Source organism: Euwallacea similis, chromosome 9 (assembly GCF_039881205.1).
Source record: "Euwallacea similis isolate ESF13 chromosome 9, ESF131.1, whole genome shotgun sequence".
Classification (NCBI taxonomy): domain Eukaryota; kingdom Metazoa; phylum Arthropoda; class Insecta; order Coleoptera; family Curculionidae; genus Euwallacea; species Euwallacea similis.
This window is the reverse complement of record NC_089617.1, coordinates 2,132,038-2,148,054: the sequence shown is the minus strand read 5'-3', so window position 1 is coordinate 2,148,054 and position 16,017 is coordinate 2,132,038. Positions and strand designations below refer to the sequence as shown.

The 16,017-nt window shown below is 36.6% G+C and overlaps 3 protein-coding genes across 5 annotated transcripts in view; 1 reads left to right on the top strand and 2 right to left on the bottom strand.

The window, feature by feature from the left end:
• The window catches only part of Prosalpha3 (proteasome alpha3 subunit), a 46,924-nt gene that overhangs the window by 18,263 nt on the left and 12,644 nt on the right, over nucleotides 1-16,017 (bottom strand). The gene's annotated exons all lie outside the window — the stretch shown is intronic.
• On the top strand, nucleotides 515-4,914 carry LOC136411168 (protein C19orf12 homolog). Its single transcript, XM_066393638.1, has 3 exons — nucleotides 515-612; nucleotides 3,687-3,902; nucleotides 4,118-4,914. The coding sequence occupies exons 2-3, from the start codon at nucleotides 3,728-3,730 to the stop codon at nucleotides 4,375-4,377; spliced, it is 435 nt and encodes a 144-aa protein (XP_066249735.1). The 5' UTR covers nucleotides 515-612; nucleotides 3,687-3,727; the 3' UTR covers nucleotides 4,378-4,914.
• On the bottom strand, nucleotides 4,908-16,012 carry UGP (UDP-glucose pyrophosphorylase). Of its 3 annotated transcripts, none has more exons than XM_066393621.1 (8): nucleotides 15,881-16,012; nucleotides 7,102-7,521; nucleotides 6,763-7,001; nucleotides 6,232-6,415; nucleotides 6,036-6,174; nucleotides 5,798-5,957; nucleotides 5,371-5,620; nucleotides 4,908-5,224 (listed from the first exon to the last, which is right to left on the bottom strand). In XM_066393621.1, exons 1-8 carry the CDS (start codon nucleotides 15,902-15,904, stop codon nucleotides 5,117-5,119), a joined length of 1,524 nt encoding a protein of 507 aa, XP_066249718.1. In that variant the 5' UTR covers nucleotides 15,905-16,012; the 3' UTR covers nucleotides 4,908-5,116. The 3 variants fall into 3 exon arrangements, with proteins under 3 accessions (XP_066249718.1, XP_066249717.1, XP_066249719.1); XM_066393620.1 differs by lacking the exon at nucleotides 15,881-16,012 and adding an exon at nucleotides 9,187-9,297; XM_066393622.1 differs by lacking the exon at nucleotides 15,881-16,012 and adding an exon at nucleotides 8,590-8,810.

Sequence of the window (16,017 nt, the reverse complement as noted above, 5' to 3'; positions counted from 1 at the left end):
TTTAATAATCAGAAATACAATTTACTGAAAATCGTTATCTACCAAATGGAGCCGTTACCTCTAACGAGACGGAATACGGTATGCGGGCCAATTTCGAAAAAAGGGCTCAGAGAAATTTCTCTCTCACATCATATGATACGAAATGCAGAGTGGACGATTTAATCGGTAAAATCCAGTCTAAATTGCTGTAAGAAAAAATACTTTTTGTGTGAGTTTTACGAGTTTCAATACGAACTATTCAGTGAACCTGCACAGCCTGCCCTATACGTTGATACCTTTTCGATTGAGAACTAAGTAGGACTTAGGTATTAATCAATTTCCAATTAAACAGCCCCCTCCGCATTTCGCACTATGTGACGTGAGAGAAAAATCTCTATGCATCCTCTTCTCGAAATTCGTCCAGTCAGCCTGATGCGTACTGTATATGAAGCACTTGGAACGCTGTTAAAGAATTGTCTGTTTTCCTTCAACGAATAGAAAAGAACAGAACTAACGCCATTTTTGTTTTTGTTGACGTAATGATTCGAAAGTTTGACTTCTTAACCCTACTTTCAAATTAATTTGTTTGCTTTTTCCGTAACTACGATTACAAAGGCTTAACGCGAATGAAGGGTAAGCATTTAAACAAATTAATAAAAACAATCATAATTATATCTCAGACTGAGGAGTACATAATCCACCTTGCCATTTTAAAAAACCATTTTATCACTGCTACAAGGTTATTTTTAAATCCTGGGTTTTCCTTCACTGATCCGCAACGTTTTTATTTTAATGCCCTACTTTTCATGAATATTTGCGAGGTAAATGGTTCTTTCGACTAATAAACCATAGACTTGGTATTTCTCCTGAGGAGAAAAAGAAAAGCTAAGAAGTGAAAACTTTTCACGTGCAGTTTCAAAGAACTAATTATGGCAAGAATATGCTTGTGACAAGGATCTGTCGGCTTTCTAACTTAAGTTGTCCGGATAGTGATATGTTTAGTATGGTAATTGCATGATCCAGGAGAGACCAACTGCTTAATCCTTTTTATTCCATCATACCCATTTGGGAAAATAGTCTGGTGGCGACGTTTGTTGCAATTTGTTCCAATAAGGAACGTTACGGTATTATCAATCCCTATTCTACCATATTTGCACAGATTTAATATTAGATGGCGCTGTAGCTAGACGTATCGGGTAAATAACCGTAAACTTGCAAGTTATTACGACGCTTATTGTAAGGGAAATTTCAAACGTTTTTTTTTTCAAAATATCTTTGTTGCAAGGTGTTTATGTGTTGCAATAGTAAGTACTAAACATATTTTTTACATACAATTACGTAATTTGAGAAAAGGAATGGAAACACACCAAAAATATGCATGTGCTCATACGAGTACAGTGGGTTTATGAGGTGTCGACACGCATGTTTCATTATAGGCTAAGCTCACTTTGAGGCATTCAGAAAACGTATTAAAACAATGAATTTGAGGCAATAAATCCAAGCACTTTTTATGGAAGGCGTTATCAAACCCTTGAATTCGTTTCTGACGAAATAAATTCAAACATTCAAGATATTGACTAAATAGTTCATAAGGGAAAACCCCGTTAGGTTCGAGTACAAAGATTGAATGCTTTGGAGCTCAAGTGGCCATTGCTATAAGTTTGATGCGTACTGTGGGGCAATATCTGGCGCTCAAAAGGATGCAGGCCTTCCATTGGGGTCAAAGGTGGTTTTGAATATGTTGGATGTGGTTGCTGTTCCTTCGGACCACGAAATATTCTTTGGTAATTATTTTACAAGTTACAATTTGATGAAAACTCTAAAAGAGAAAGGTTTTCGAGCCACGGAAGCTACAAGAGAAAGCCGCATAAAACGATGTCCTTTGACGCCTTGTAAGGGAATGAAGAAAAAGAATCATGGATATTTTGAATATCGTTATGACAGCTCTAGCAGCCTACTATTTATCAAGTGGAAGGACAATAATGTTGTCACCATGTCATCCAATTATTCACTGACTCAGTCGAGCCACCTTCAAAAGTAAAACGGTGGTGCTCTAATACTAAGAAAAAGATAGATGTCCCTCAGCCAAGATTGTTTTCTTTTTATTAGGTCGTGTAGTATGAAATGAGTAGAATTGAATTGAAACTTTAGTCATTTTTTTTTTCATATGAAATGTTTTTATTGTTAATCGAAATATGCACCACCATTATCAATACACTTCTGCCATTTAACGGGAAGTTCATTGATTCCCCTGCCGTAAAAGTCTGCAGGCCGGGAGTCGATAAACTCTTGGAAGGCAGCTTTGACAGCCTCATCGGAGTTGAATGTTTTCCCTACCAAGAAGTTATCCAAATTTTGAAAGAAGTGGTAATCAGTGGGTGCTAAGTCGGGTGAATACGGTGGATGACGAAGAGTTTCCAATTCCAACTCCTGTAGCTTGGCCAAGGTGACTTGTGCGGTGTGTGGCCGAGCGTTGTCGTGCAACAATAGCGGTGCGCTTCGATTGACTAATCTTGGCTGCTTAACCGTCAGTTGCCTCATCATTTCGGTCAGTTGTCGACAGTAGACATCAGGCGTAATCGATTCACCAGGTTTCATGAAGCTGTGATGGATGACACCTGCGTTGGACCACCAAACGGACACCATAAGCTTCTTTTGATGAAGATTTTTTTTCGCACAATGTTTTGGTGGTTCATCTTGATCCAACCACTGCGATGAACGTCTGGTATTGTCATATAGGATCCATTTCTCATCACAAGTAACAATCCGATTCAAAAATGGATCGTTATTATACCGGCACAACAAAGAAACACAAGCTTCGAGACGTCGTTCTTTCTCTATGTCGCTCAACTCATGCGGTACCCACTTGTCCAGCTTTTTCACCTTACCAATTTCAGCCAAATGAGTCAATATTGTTTTTTTGGTTACACTGAATATTAACGATAATTCGCTTGCACTTTGACGTGGATTCACTTCCACCACGGCTTTCAGATAATCGTTATCCACTTGAGTTTCAGGTCGTCCACGTGGTTCATTTGTTAGGTCAAAATTGCCAGAACGAAATTTCATGAACCAACGAGATACTGTTTGCTGTGAAGTGACTTCAGTACCAAACACATCATTAATATTGCGAGCCGTCTGGGCTGTTGTGGTTCCACGGTGGAACTCATATTTCATTAACACACGAATTTCACTATTTTGCATGGCTGCACAAAAATTTTTATAAAAATAAAAGTTTTCAATAATTTTTAACACTTTAAACTCTGATCGAAAGAGGAAGAATGTGCCTTTTCCACATAAAAAAGTCAAGTCCAAATATAGATTTAGAGTGAAGTTATTCGCAGTTGAATGTGGCATTTCGAGAATCTACTCATTTCATACTACACGACCTAATATAATGCCGCAATTGCTAAAAATTCGAAAAAGGGTTTTTCACCGATAATAAATCTTATTTCCAAATGATAAGAACAATGAACATAGCTGTTTTTGATTAAACTCAATCAATCAATCAATATCAACAAAATCCAGGGGAATTTTTTTTCTATTCGATAAATCGGTATTTTTTGTATTGAAAATCGACTATAAATACCTCCATCAATTCTTCACATATACATTTATTCTACACAAGTCAATCCGAATATCAGTTTACTAACAATAACGTCTTTATCTAAATTACTTAAGATCAAAAGCGGGTTAATTTCTTTCAGTTTAAAAATATTTTCGACTGCAATAATTATCACCGGACTCAATGTTGGCCAACCACATTTTGAGGAACAAAGACGACCTTATGGAGATATGTCGCATTTTAGCCGAACAAGAGGACCTTAAGGTCACCGTCACAGAGTCCGGCAAGGGTGCAATGATGGCAGCTGCAGGGGTATTCATTGGAGGACTCGTGGCTGGACCTATTGGAATGGCCATAGGTGAGACAAAGAGAGAGATAGAATAGGCTACAAAAACATATATGAGAAAGTGTGTCGATAGGTTATAAACTTAGGAATTTTTCAAGGGCGCATTGACAGTAACATTACTCTTGTTAATGACATTTATCAGAAATTGCCAATTTTATGGTCAGAACTAATGTCACTGTCAATAAGAAACAAAACATATTTCAACTTTTCATTGTACATTCATGAAGGTGGTTCGGTGACGTCCATAGCTGTAGCGATGAGTTCACAAGGGAAATTCAAGTCGGTCATGGAAATACTCGACGAAATGACCGACGACCAAAAAAGACTGTTATACAAAGCACTCGAGAGGGTAGTGAAGAAATTTGAGACTCAGCACTGCGTCGAGCTTGCCATATTTATTTTAACCAATACCTCAGTGAAGAACCTGGTTTTGGCGGAGTTGGAAACGTTTTTGAAAAATGAGATGCACCTTGAGATGATTCGGTAGAGGATATTTAATAGTGAATTCTATCATTCAATAAGTCTTTAGTAAGTAAGAAAATTGGCCGAACTACCCTTTCACCCCATCATCAAAGGATATAAACAGAACATAATCTTTCAGGTGCTTTTTGTAAATTCGACATATGATAGCTGTTAAACTAACTGTATTTGGGGAAAGGCCTTCTTTTACTACTTTTTATCATTTATGTATTTATATGATTTATTATGTCATCCATTTATTGCGTATATTGCAAGTATCTAGTAACTAAGAGTTCCAAGGCCAAAAAACATTAATATCATCACTTATATATAGTCGAGTGAACGAAGTTTAAGATAACCCAATGGACATATCCAGTGCTGGTTGTTTTTCGTTTTATTCGTTTATGTGTTTGACCGGATTGCAAAGATAATAATACATTATGGAGATGTGATATGAATAATTTTAATAATCTATAGAAGAGCATTGTGGGATTATTTTTTTAATCAATTTTGATTTAATAGGGATAATAAATCGATGAAATAAAACATTTCAGAATTGAAAATATAACTTTAAATTTATTTACTAGAATCTTAATTTTTCATAAAGAGGAACAATAATAATGTATCCCAGAAGGGAAATACTAACAAAATAACCATTTTTTAGCCGACAAAGTATTTCCACTCTCTCATCAATTTACACTGATTTGAAACTTGGTATACGGGTAGATTGACAAAAACAAATGACTAGACTTAACCAAAGGCTAAGCTCAATGATCCAAAATCCTCATATTGCCAGATACTATTTTGTTTTCCAGTATCGCTCCGGATGGTATATCAATCCTGTCGCCGTGATTTGCGATAATAATAACAGTCCCCTTAAAAAAAGAAAAATTGTTAATTCTTCCATCTTGATCTCGAATGGGCCAATAAACAATATAACTATATAATGTGCCGATCCCATCACTATCTATGTCAGTTTAACTGAACACTAAACGTTCCGAAAACTGAACCGTCGATATACCTTTAAGGAAACTCCTCTCCCGAAAGTAACATCTCCAGACACGGTTAAATGGTCCAATTCCAGTAAATCAGGAATATTGGCGAAGCGCTGCAAAAATTCCTTGACCTTGGAGAAATGGTTGTCTCCCAGCTTGACCAGTGGCGTAGTGGGGAACATCCTCTGAGGGGACATTACTAATGAGCCGTTTTTCAAGCTATAGAGATTGCTCATGACCAAGAGTAAGTCTGAGGTTTTCTTGACTGGCAAAAACCTGTCGGAGAAAAATAAACTGTTTACTGCCTACTTGCTAAATAGATTTCATACCCAACCCTTGGAAATTTAATGGTTTTCACAACATATGTAAAAAAGGAAATAAATAATCTCTCCTTCCGAATATGAAATGAAGTGGACGGATGAAAACTTTGAAATACGTAATGTTATAACTTACCTAGACCGAGGCACATTCACTCCCAGCGCCCCCTTGAAACACTTCATGGCGGCACCCACAGCAGTCTCCAATTGGATCACGTTCAAACCGTTACTCAGCGATTTGCCATTCACTATGATTTCCAATTGAAGAGCGTCCTCACGAAGCACTCTTTCGATGGCTGGAAAAAGGGTAAAATTACGCCACTGAGTATGCACATTAATTAGTTAGCTATGCCATGTTAATTATAGGCGTATACCTGGCAATTTCACCCATAAATTATTTGTGTTGAAAAACTTGAACGTTTTCACAGACTTAAAGTCCTCCACATGTTCCTTCGGGACTTGCGCGATCTCTAAAAGCCTCAGTCTGTTCTCGTACTGGATTAAAGTACCGCCCTACACTCAAACCAACCCATGGTAATAAAAAAAAACTAAATTTAAATAATCACATACTTTAACATCCGCTCTGGTTTTATCGGTAACTTCCATGACAAATTGGTGCTCTTTTTCGCTGTTTAACAGCAAGTTGAGGATATTGATGTCCACGGTGGCGCCTAAGTTGTCGATATTAGAGATGAAGCAGTAGTCGCGACCCTCTTGCACAAATTTCGTCAACAGACCCGAATTATAGAAACTCCTAAATAGGGATAAAATTGCAAGATTTGTAAATTGTACTGAGAAATTTAGATTAAACTTCTTTTAAAATTTACATAAATTCTTAGCACGCCACTGGAATTAGTCATTTTCGGCCTATTACACATTTCAATAAAAATCAGAGGGATATACTGCAAGCTAATAGAGACAGTCCCACGATAGACGCCAGTAGCGACTCTAGTGGGCAAATCAATAGGGGGAAGCGATGGGTATGTTGTGAAATTTAATATTCAAGTTTAAAGTTTCACAAGTGCACGCCGTGGGACTTGATTTCTTCTTCTCTTCGCAAGCAGTGGCGGAGACAGATGTTTATAATAATTAAGTTCTTACTGGTAAAAATCTCCGTGCCCCGGAGGGTACCACGCTTCCATGTTCTTATCGACGTCGCTGTTTTTGGCAATGGGCATCAGACTGTCTTTATTTATCCTCGGATGGCAGGACTGATTGAACGTATGAATCTCTACGTTCAAATTCCGGTATTTCCTAATCACCTGTTCGGTGTCTTCGTTGGTGTTGAAGGAGTTCATCAATACCAGGGGCACGCTGACTTTGTACGTTTTGTTCAGATGCTGTACATATAAGTTTGGGATTGAGTATAACAAGTTTGCTGTCGAATATTAGAAGTTTAGAATTGAACATCACAACTTAGAAACTAAACCCCTGTTTTACCTCTATTTGCTGCACAGTTAGATCCAAAAAGGTCAAGTCATTTCGCACTGTGATTACAGATTTGGGGCCATAGCATCCCATAGAGGTACCCAAACCTCCATTCAGCTTCACTACTACTAGTTTATTGAGCATTTGATGTAAAACATCGGCTGTGGGAGTATCCAGTGAGGCGTAATCTCGCACGGCGTCTTGCGGCAATTTCTCGATTCTCTCCCACTCCACCGAAGGCCCGGATTCTTCCAGAAACCGCTTGAAGAGATCGGTGAAGCCATTCAACTCAGTGCGCACGCGCTCTTGGGCATTTTCCGGTGCTGTGCTCACTAATCGACCTAGTTCGTTTTCCAAGTGCAGAAGGGCGTCACGCTTGGTAGCCTCAATGAAGGCCTTAGCGCCGCTGCCCGTTCTCGAATGGCCCTTTACCTACAAACATTTTAAATGTAGCTTTCCGTGATGTAGAACAATGGGGAATAGTACAAGGCATTCAAGAAGAAAGGGGTTGTTTTTGAGGTATTGCGCAAAATCGCGGCCATGCGGAGTGGATCCTTTAGGCGGCCCGCTTCTGTAATTTTGGCCCCCCTCAAATGTAGTAAAATCATTGTTGATTTTGGGAAAGTGTATCTTGTATTTTTCGAATAGTTAACAATCAGTGGGAGAAACCCACGCAATAGTAATGACTGATATCATAGGCTCGCTCGTGTACGTTTAGCTGCCTAACGTAAATAATAATTTACTATTAACGTAATTAATAAATTACATCGCCATTTTTGCGAGTCATCAAAACGTAGGATCTGTCTAGAGGTTTAATCGACCCCAGTTTCTGCCTGAGATTACTAGAAAGGATTTTGTGGATTTTGCCTCGTAAGACTAGATTTTCAATCCCCCCAGCAGAACCTTTTCCAGGGCTCCCTAGTTGATCAGGAACGTCCTTAGTAGTTCTCTTTATACGCCTAGCGTATGGCTGCGCATATGTCCTGCATTGCCACCTCAATATTATCAAGACTGGCGAAAAAGGTAGCTGGGGGATATTCAATAAAGGTAATTTCTGAGTCTGAGTAAACTCAAGTAGTTCGCAGGTACATTCTGTACTTTAAGGGTGAATTTTTAGAATTTCTGAGTGATGTAAGATGATCAGATTAGTTTTCCAATAACTGTAGTTACAGGGCATTTTTAGACCTTTTCAAATTTATTCGTTTGAATTAAGCAACCATTAAGAGAGGCCCCAGAGGTTATCAAAACTTAGCAAATCTGAAAATGTTTTCCAAACAGTCTTAGAGGTAGTATTAGGGTAAAAGACGTCATATTTTAGTCTTGGATACTTTGATAACTGTGTAATAAAGCGCTAAAATCATCGCAGATAAATAAAATTTTCTAATGATATGTTATTACACTGGCATTAGCTTTAATTCGACTTAATTAAAACATACAATAAACAAAAGCATTTAATACTATGATACTGATATAACTTTGCCTTTATTATTGAAAACTTACTCTATCCAGTAACGAATCCATTGGACGATGGATGGGACTCACACTCTGCACATCCAAACGATTCAAAGACAGACACGCACTAATCTGAGATTCATATTGTCGCTGTTATCGGTACATGTAAGCGTACTATACACTCAACAGATAAACTGAATGGATTATTTTTAAAAACGATAATAATTAAAATCACATTTATGGGTAGAGAGCCTATGCTTAAAGTGTGAAGCAAATATGAATGGCCTTTGAAGAATGCGTAGATAAAGTTTGTTTTGGTAGAAATAAATGGACGACCCTCACAGGCTGAGGCGATGGACTTGAATGGGTCGCGATTAGGAAAGGAATTCTACGTTGGAATTAAGCAATTATTCAGTTAGAAATATGACAATCATTGCTCGACTAAATTGGCTATTATCAATGACTTTGCGAATTACTGAGAATTGTTTTTACACGCGAAACAGTGAATCGGGTTTGGTGGTTGATAATGGTGATAGAGGGCATTAAAACGTGATCAGTTTTATGTATGAGAAATAAATATATAAACCTCTAAAATGTTCTTAAAGTTGAGTTTTTACCTCCTTAAAAACAACGTTGTATTCTTACCGTTTCCCAAAGAGAACTAGACATCACCATTTTTTACATACAAAATTTCACGCAAAGATTAATTCATGCTACTTACTCACACTCAAATGAGCATCATTTTCCCAATACAGCTTAATTAAATATTTAATGGTTATAAGTGATGTAAATAAGCAGATAATTAATAAATATCTTTCAGTGATGATCAGAAAACAATGTGCCACTCATTCTCCTAACTTTTAAACAATTCCCCATTACTTTTGATTTCACAATGTGATTTCATTGTGAATATTTCACCATATTGCTAAATCATGAACTGAAGCATCAAAAAGTGATATTACTATTTCCTTGCAGCAACAATTATTTCGTGTGATTTCATGAGCTTGAGAGGCTTCATGAAATGTCATTTAATAGATTTTTTATGATGGGTTTTGTTACGTTCATATTTCGTGCCCATAGAAAAGGGGCCTATCTTCATACAGGAAAGGACGCTCTGTTCTAACAGAGAAAGAAATGCCGGATTGCTAGAAACATGCGCAAGGAATCCTGACCGACATATTTGGAATATTTCTGGCGGTCCGGAATCGGTTTGACTTCGTCTTGGTTACCCTGCATACAGGGTGTACCATTGAAAACTTTGTACCCGACTTATTTTGAACTACCATCACAATATTAGAAATTGCCAAGACACATCGATTTTGCTATCAAGAGGGACACATTTTAGCGTTAAATGCAGATTTATCAAACAACCCCCTTCTCGGGGGTGTATTCAACTTTAGAATCTCAAATGTCACCATAGGTCAAGCGACACCTCATTTGAAAGGGTTTCTAATTCTGATTGTCAGAATATACTTTTTTTCAATTTTAAATAATAGGTGTACAAAAAGAAACTGAGCATTTTTTGGCGAAATTAAGCTTCATTAAAAACATAGTTATTGAAAATATTAGTAATCAAAATAATTTCCATAACTGTCTATGGTCTTTTGCCATTTACTGGGTAGACGATGGATGCCCTCGTGATAAAAGCTTAGTGGTTTCGTCGAAAAATAGTTATCGAGCCATTTTCGAATATCTTCAACATTCAAGAATCGTTGGTCAGCTAAATGAAACTGCATGGATCTGAACAAGTGGAAGTTGGAAGGAGCCAAGTCTGGAGAGTACGCCGCATGCTGGAGTATTTCCCAGCCTAACGAGAAGATGAGTTCCTGGGTCGGTTTAGCTGTATGCGGACGAGAATTATCATGCAGCAATATCACTTTCCGACTTCCTTGGCCCGTAAATGGTCTTTTTTCCTCCAGAGCATCGCTTAATTTGATCATTTGGGCCTGATAACGGTCAGCTGTAACAGTTTGACCGGGTTCCAGAAGCTCATAGTAAATGACTCCTTTACAATCCCACCAGACACACAGTAAGATTTTCTTGGCATGAATGTTTGGTTTTGCAACTGATGTGGATGGCTGGCCTGGGTCAACCCATGTTTTTCTGCGCTTAGGATTGTCATACAAAATCCACTTTTCATCTCCCGTAATAGTATTATGCAGAAAATTCTTCCTTTTATACCGAGAAAGCAAGTTCATGCAGATGTCAACTCTTCGATTTTTATTGTCTTCGGTTAGCTCATGAGGAACCCATTTTCCTGCTTTTTGAATTTTTCCAATTCCATGCAATCGAACTGAAACTGCTTGTTGAGTTACTCCTAACTGCTCTGCAAGTTGTTTTTCAGTTTGGCATGGATTTTCATCCAGTAAAGTTTGCAGTTCTTCGTCTTGAAACTTTTTTCGACACCCGCACGTGGATCGTCCTCAAGACAAAAATTTTCCTCACGAAACTTCTTAAACCATCTCCTAACAGTTGATGCACCAACAGAATTATCTCCCCAAGCCGAATTAACCATTTCTGTTGTTTCAGCAGCATTTTTGTTCAGTTTAAAACAGAACAACATTGATATTCTCAAATATTGCTTGGAAATATCCATGTCTCTATTTACGTTTTGTGCACTGAACTACAGCTCCTAAACAACTGAAACTTTTATCATATAAAAAGTCATAAATAAACAATACCTGCTTACAATTGCAGGCGAATTGAACGTGTCTAAGTATGTTTTTTTATTGCATATAACTTCATTGCTCAGTTTCTTTTTGTACACCTATTACATTGAAATATGATGAATATACATTGAAAATAATTGAAATTTTTGAAATTTCTCATTCCAACTGAGTTACTGTTAAACAAACCTGAAAAAATTGGTGGCCACGGATGCAAATTTTATAATTTGAAGGTTTTACATATAGCCCCCTCAAACCTCATTATAATTTACCTGGCAACCTACTTTAAAGCTTGTAGATTACATTGATTTGTTATTTAATAAGTGACCTAAAATGAAAAATAAATTACTATCTTACAATCAGATTAAAAAACCCCTTCAAATGAGGTATCACTTAATCTACGCTACTATTTGAGATTCTAAAGTTGAATGTACCCCCCACGAAAGGGGTTGTTTTGGTGAATCTACATTTAACGCTAAAATGTATCCCCCTGGAAATCATAATAGACGTGTATCGGCAATTTTTATTGTTTTAATAGTAGTTAAAAATAAGCCAAATGCAAAGTTTTTAATGGTACACCATGGATATATTTTACATCAATACTCCATGAAGGTCTGCATTAAAGCTCATCGTTGTAAGTAAAAGAAATGTATACAGTGAAATCTCCCATAAGCGGACACCGGTGGTCGTCTTCTATTTGTCCGCTTATAGGAGGTGTCCGCTTATTAGAAAATGTGAAAATATAGATGGGTTTTTTAAAACTTATTTATTAAATAAATATTTTATTCAATTAAGAGAGTAAAATAAGAATAATCTTAACTAATCAGCCACAAAAAAAGAAATATTTTAAAATGAGAAATTAACAAGTACGTATATGTATGTACATGTATGTACTACATATATACATACATATTTAGGTAACTAAAGTTTAGAAGTAAAATACTCAGTAATTGAAGTTTGACGGGTCTTTTTCTTCATAAAATCCTCTTCAAAATGTATCTCTAACTTACTTAACATTTCGAATCCTCTCAAATCACTGTTCTTCAAAGAAAACTCTTTTAATTTATTTACATTATTAAACGCGTCACTGTAAGAATGTATTTTACTATCGCTCATATTATTGTTGTATATCATCGTATCCGATTCATCTTCAGAGTCTATCTCTTCCGTGTTTTCATTAGAAATTGAAACTTCCATTTCTTGATCTTCAACTTGAACAGCGTTATCAACATTAATAAAAGCATCTGTATCAGTTTGTTCATGTCCAGCATGTCTCATCATTTTGCACACCTCCGCAAGTTTTGATAACGGGACTTCGTCATCTGGGTCCCAACCCTCACCTGATATTGGTGTAACTTCATATCTAAACCCAGCTTTAGTAAAGCAATTCTTTATGGTCGTAGAAGATACTTGTTTCCAAGCTGAATGAATGAAAAACACCGCCTCCAGTACATTTATACATTTGGCTAACTCATTAGCGTTGTTAACACTGTCCATTTTTATTAAAATGTGTCTTAATATAATTGAGCGGTAACATATTTTAAAATTCTTTATTATTCCCTGATCCAATGGTTGACACAAAGCTGTCGTATTTGGTGGTAAGAAAATTATTTTGATATTCTGCAGATTGAGGTCTCTTGGGTGAGAAGCGGCATTGTCCATAAATAATAAAATCTTCCGTTTTTCCCTGGCCATTTTGTGATCAAACACTTGTAGCCATTCTGTCATGATATTACTTGTCATCCAAGATTTGTTATTTGAATACCACGTGACAGGTAAAGTACGTAGGTCCAACTTCTTGAAACAACGAGGCCTTGCTGATTTTCCGATAACTAAAAGCTTTTCCTTCTCACCTGCCATATTTGTACAGTGTAAAATAGTGAGGCGTTCTTTGGCCATTTTTCCACCCGCACATTTTTCACCTTTTAAAGCGAATGTTTTTTCGGGTAAGGCACGAAAGAAAAGGCCAGTCTCGTCAGCATTATAGATATTTCTTGGCTCGTAGTGTTTCAGTAACACCGAAATATTGTTCTTGAAAATGGCGACGTGCTCCGTATTGACAGTAGCAGCCTCTCCTGAAATTGAACGAAACGTAATGTTGTGTCGAATCCGAAATTTTTCAAGCCATCCAGAAGAAGCGCGAAAATCCTGGTACCCCATTTTTTCTGCAAGTTCTTTCGCCTTTGATCGAATTATAGGCCCTGATATAGGAAAATTTTTATTCCGGGCTTTAACAAACCATTCATAAGTTAGTTTGTCGATGTTAAATCCCTTAGTTTTGAAGAATGATCTCTTCTGCTCCGAGTTAAATGATGTAACACAACTGTTTAATAGTTGTTCTCTCTTCTTAATTATTTCACTTGCCTGGGTTTTTCCTATATTAAATCGGGCCGCTAAGTTACGTACACTAAGTTTTTCTCTATCGTAAACTTCCACTACTTGCAGCTTTTCTTTTAAAGTTAACAGACGTTTTGTTGGAGCCATTATTAACATATAAACACTAAAAACACACAAGGAGAAATACTACTACTACTACGACTACTCCGAACGTTGCGTTAAATACAAATGTAGTAGACAAAAATAGTGGCATGGTTATACATACATAATATGCCTTTCGGGAGTCCGGTAATTCCCCTACGAAAGACGTGCGGCCAGGCAAAACGTTGCCATTCGTTAAATATATTAAAAGGAACGGCAACGTTCATTCGAAAATTATTTCCTGGTCGCGGGCTAAATAAATGTCCGTTTATGAGAGAAAAAATGTAAAAATGGAGTTAGATTCAATGTCCGTGTCCGTTTAATAGACAGTCCGCTTAATAGAGAAATATTTATTAGAATATCTTATGGGAAAGAGTTGGTCCCCAGAAAACTGTCCGGTTATTAGAGAGGTCCGCTTATCGGAGGTGTCCGTCAAGGGAGATTTTACTGTATTTGTATAATTGATTGAATGCGTGACATTATTCCTGAACAAATATGCACAGAATGTCATGATTAAATATACCACAATCATGCTTTATTAATTCGTTATATTATAACAATAATAATTATTGTTGGTGGAATTTGAAATACAAGATGATTTAACATTTTTGTAGATAAGCTCAATATATTAATAGATCGATGGGAGAAAACACGGCAAAGATGTTCTCATCTTTTTTGTAGCCGCCCTTAAAATGATCCCATAGCTCAGGGCAAATTTAAAATAGAAAAATATACGATTTTTAAGAATTTATGAATCATATACTTTGGTGTTATTCTCAAGGCATAACATTCATGATTTAGTTACTCAAAAAGCTGAGAGATGCCAAAGCTCCCATCAAAATTTAGTTCAATGTATAATTCTAAAAATGTTGTTTGCTCCTTGACCATGATCCTGGCATTACCAAACTAGACATAATCAAGGGCTGATGGACAATTCCTTCAGGTGCGGAAGAATACTAAACTTATTTTTGTAGTATGTATTAATGTATTTCTTAGAAACCACTCCTTAAACTTGTTGAAAGACTGGGAGCCTCAAGTTCAAAAATATTCTTAGTATCATTTCAACGTTCTCCAAATGTTTTAGTATCACCTTTGATCAAATCAAAGATTTCAGGTGGAGTACTCTTAGCTGCTTGATATAAGTAAGATTGCAAAATCTAATTTGATCTGAATTGCATAAATCTGAAAATTAATCACAATGTAGCTTGGTGGAGCGTTTGCTCATTGACTTTTAAGTATGAGTATAAGGAGTTTTATGTTGAACTTGTGGCATAGAATATTGTATTACATATACAATAATATACAAGGTGTTTGATTAGTAATTTCCAAATGTGTTTATACAAACTTTTTGTCCTGTTTTGTGCTGTGTATTTATATAGTGTGTTAAATTCAGCCTCCTATATTTTTCACTTATACACACATTAATTTCTGCCTGTCATCAATCTTTGACATAGGCAGACATGTTACTGTCATCTATTTCCCCACAACTGTTCATGTTATATTTGAGGGAGGATCAGTAACATTTTGTTTGAAGGACGTTTTGTTTTCTGTTGGGGTATATGTTTTGTTAAGAAATTGAATATCTTTTTCTCAAAAACTTTTAGAGATTGATACAATAAGGGCAAAACCTATTAGGGCACCACTCAAATAAGGAAACAGGGCTGCAACTGTGATGGGAAGAAAAGATGACTATGACATAATGTGAAATGGCATTTATGTCAAATTTAATGACATAATTCTTGCGTTTGGTCCACTATGTATGGTATTTGTTTTTTTTGAAGTGCCAAAATACTCTATGTATAATAAACCAATTATATTGTCTTATGAAATATGAATTGGCACATCCTGTAGTAAAAGTGTAGGAGTGTTTGTAGACTACAAATAAAGATAAGATACACTAGACTACATATAAAGATGAGGTACACAAAATTTGTGTGTGTTTTTTTAGGTAATACATTTAATAAGCTTTAATTACACACTCAATTACATCGTTATCATCATGCATGCAATAGCAATTTTAGTCTTGTAGTTTTCGTACTGGCAAATTCTAGGTATTATTACACAACCTGCAGTAACAATTGGTCTTCAATAGTGTAAAGGTCGTTTCGAGGTCGCGGTTTGTTGATAAATACCGAGCTAACCTTTAGTACGTTTTTGATAAAACCCCTTAATCTATGAGAGTAAAGTGTACTTACTTTATCGTCGCCGACTTCTAGCATTTTTGCACTTCCCCAAGGTAATAAGTGATCGTCGACACTGAAATTGCTCAAAGAGACGACGAGATTACCATAAAAAAATCCACACACCGGTGCAGTCTAGTCCAACGTTGCCA

Bases quoted from the DNA above. Each gene is read 5' to 3' on its own strand.
- LOC136411168 (XM_066393638.1), top strand. From the start codon at position 3,728: ATGTTGGCCAACCACATTTTGAGGAACAAAGACGACCTTATGGAGATA. The intron at 3,903-4,117 runs GTGAGACAAAGA...ACATTCATGAAG, and splicing joins ACCTATTGGAATGGCCATAG to GTGGTTCGGTGACGTCCATA.
- UGP (XM_066393620.1), bottom strand. From the start codon at position 9,216: ATGGTGATGTCTAGTTCTCTTTGGGAAACG. The intron at 6,175-6,231 runs GTATGTGATTAT...GTTTGAGTGTAG, and splicing joins AAACCAGAGCGGATGTTAAA to GGCGGTACTTTAATCCAGTA. The intron at 5,621-5,797 runs GTAAGTTATAAC...TTTCTCCGACAG, and splicing joins GTGAATGTGCCTCGGTCTAG to GTTTTTGCCAGTCAAGAAAA.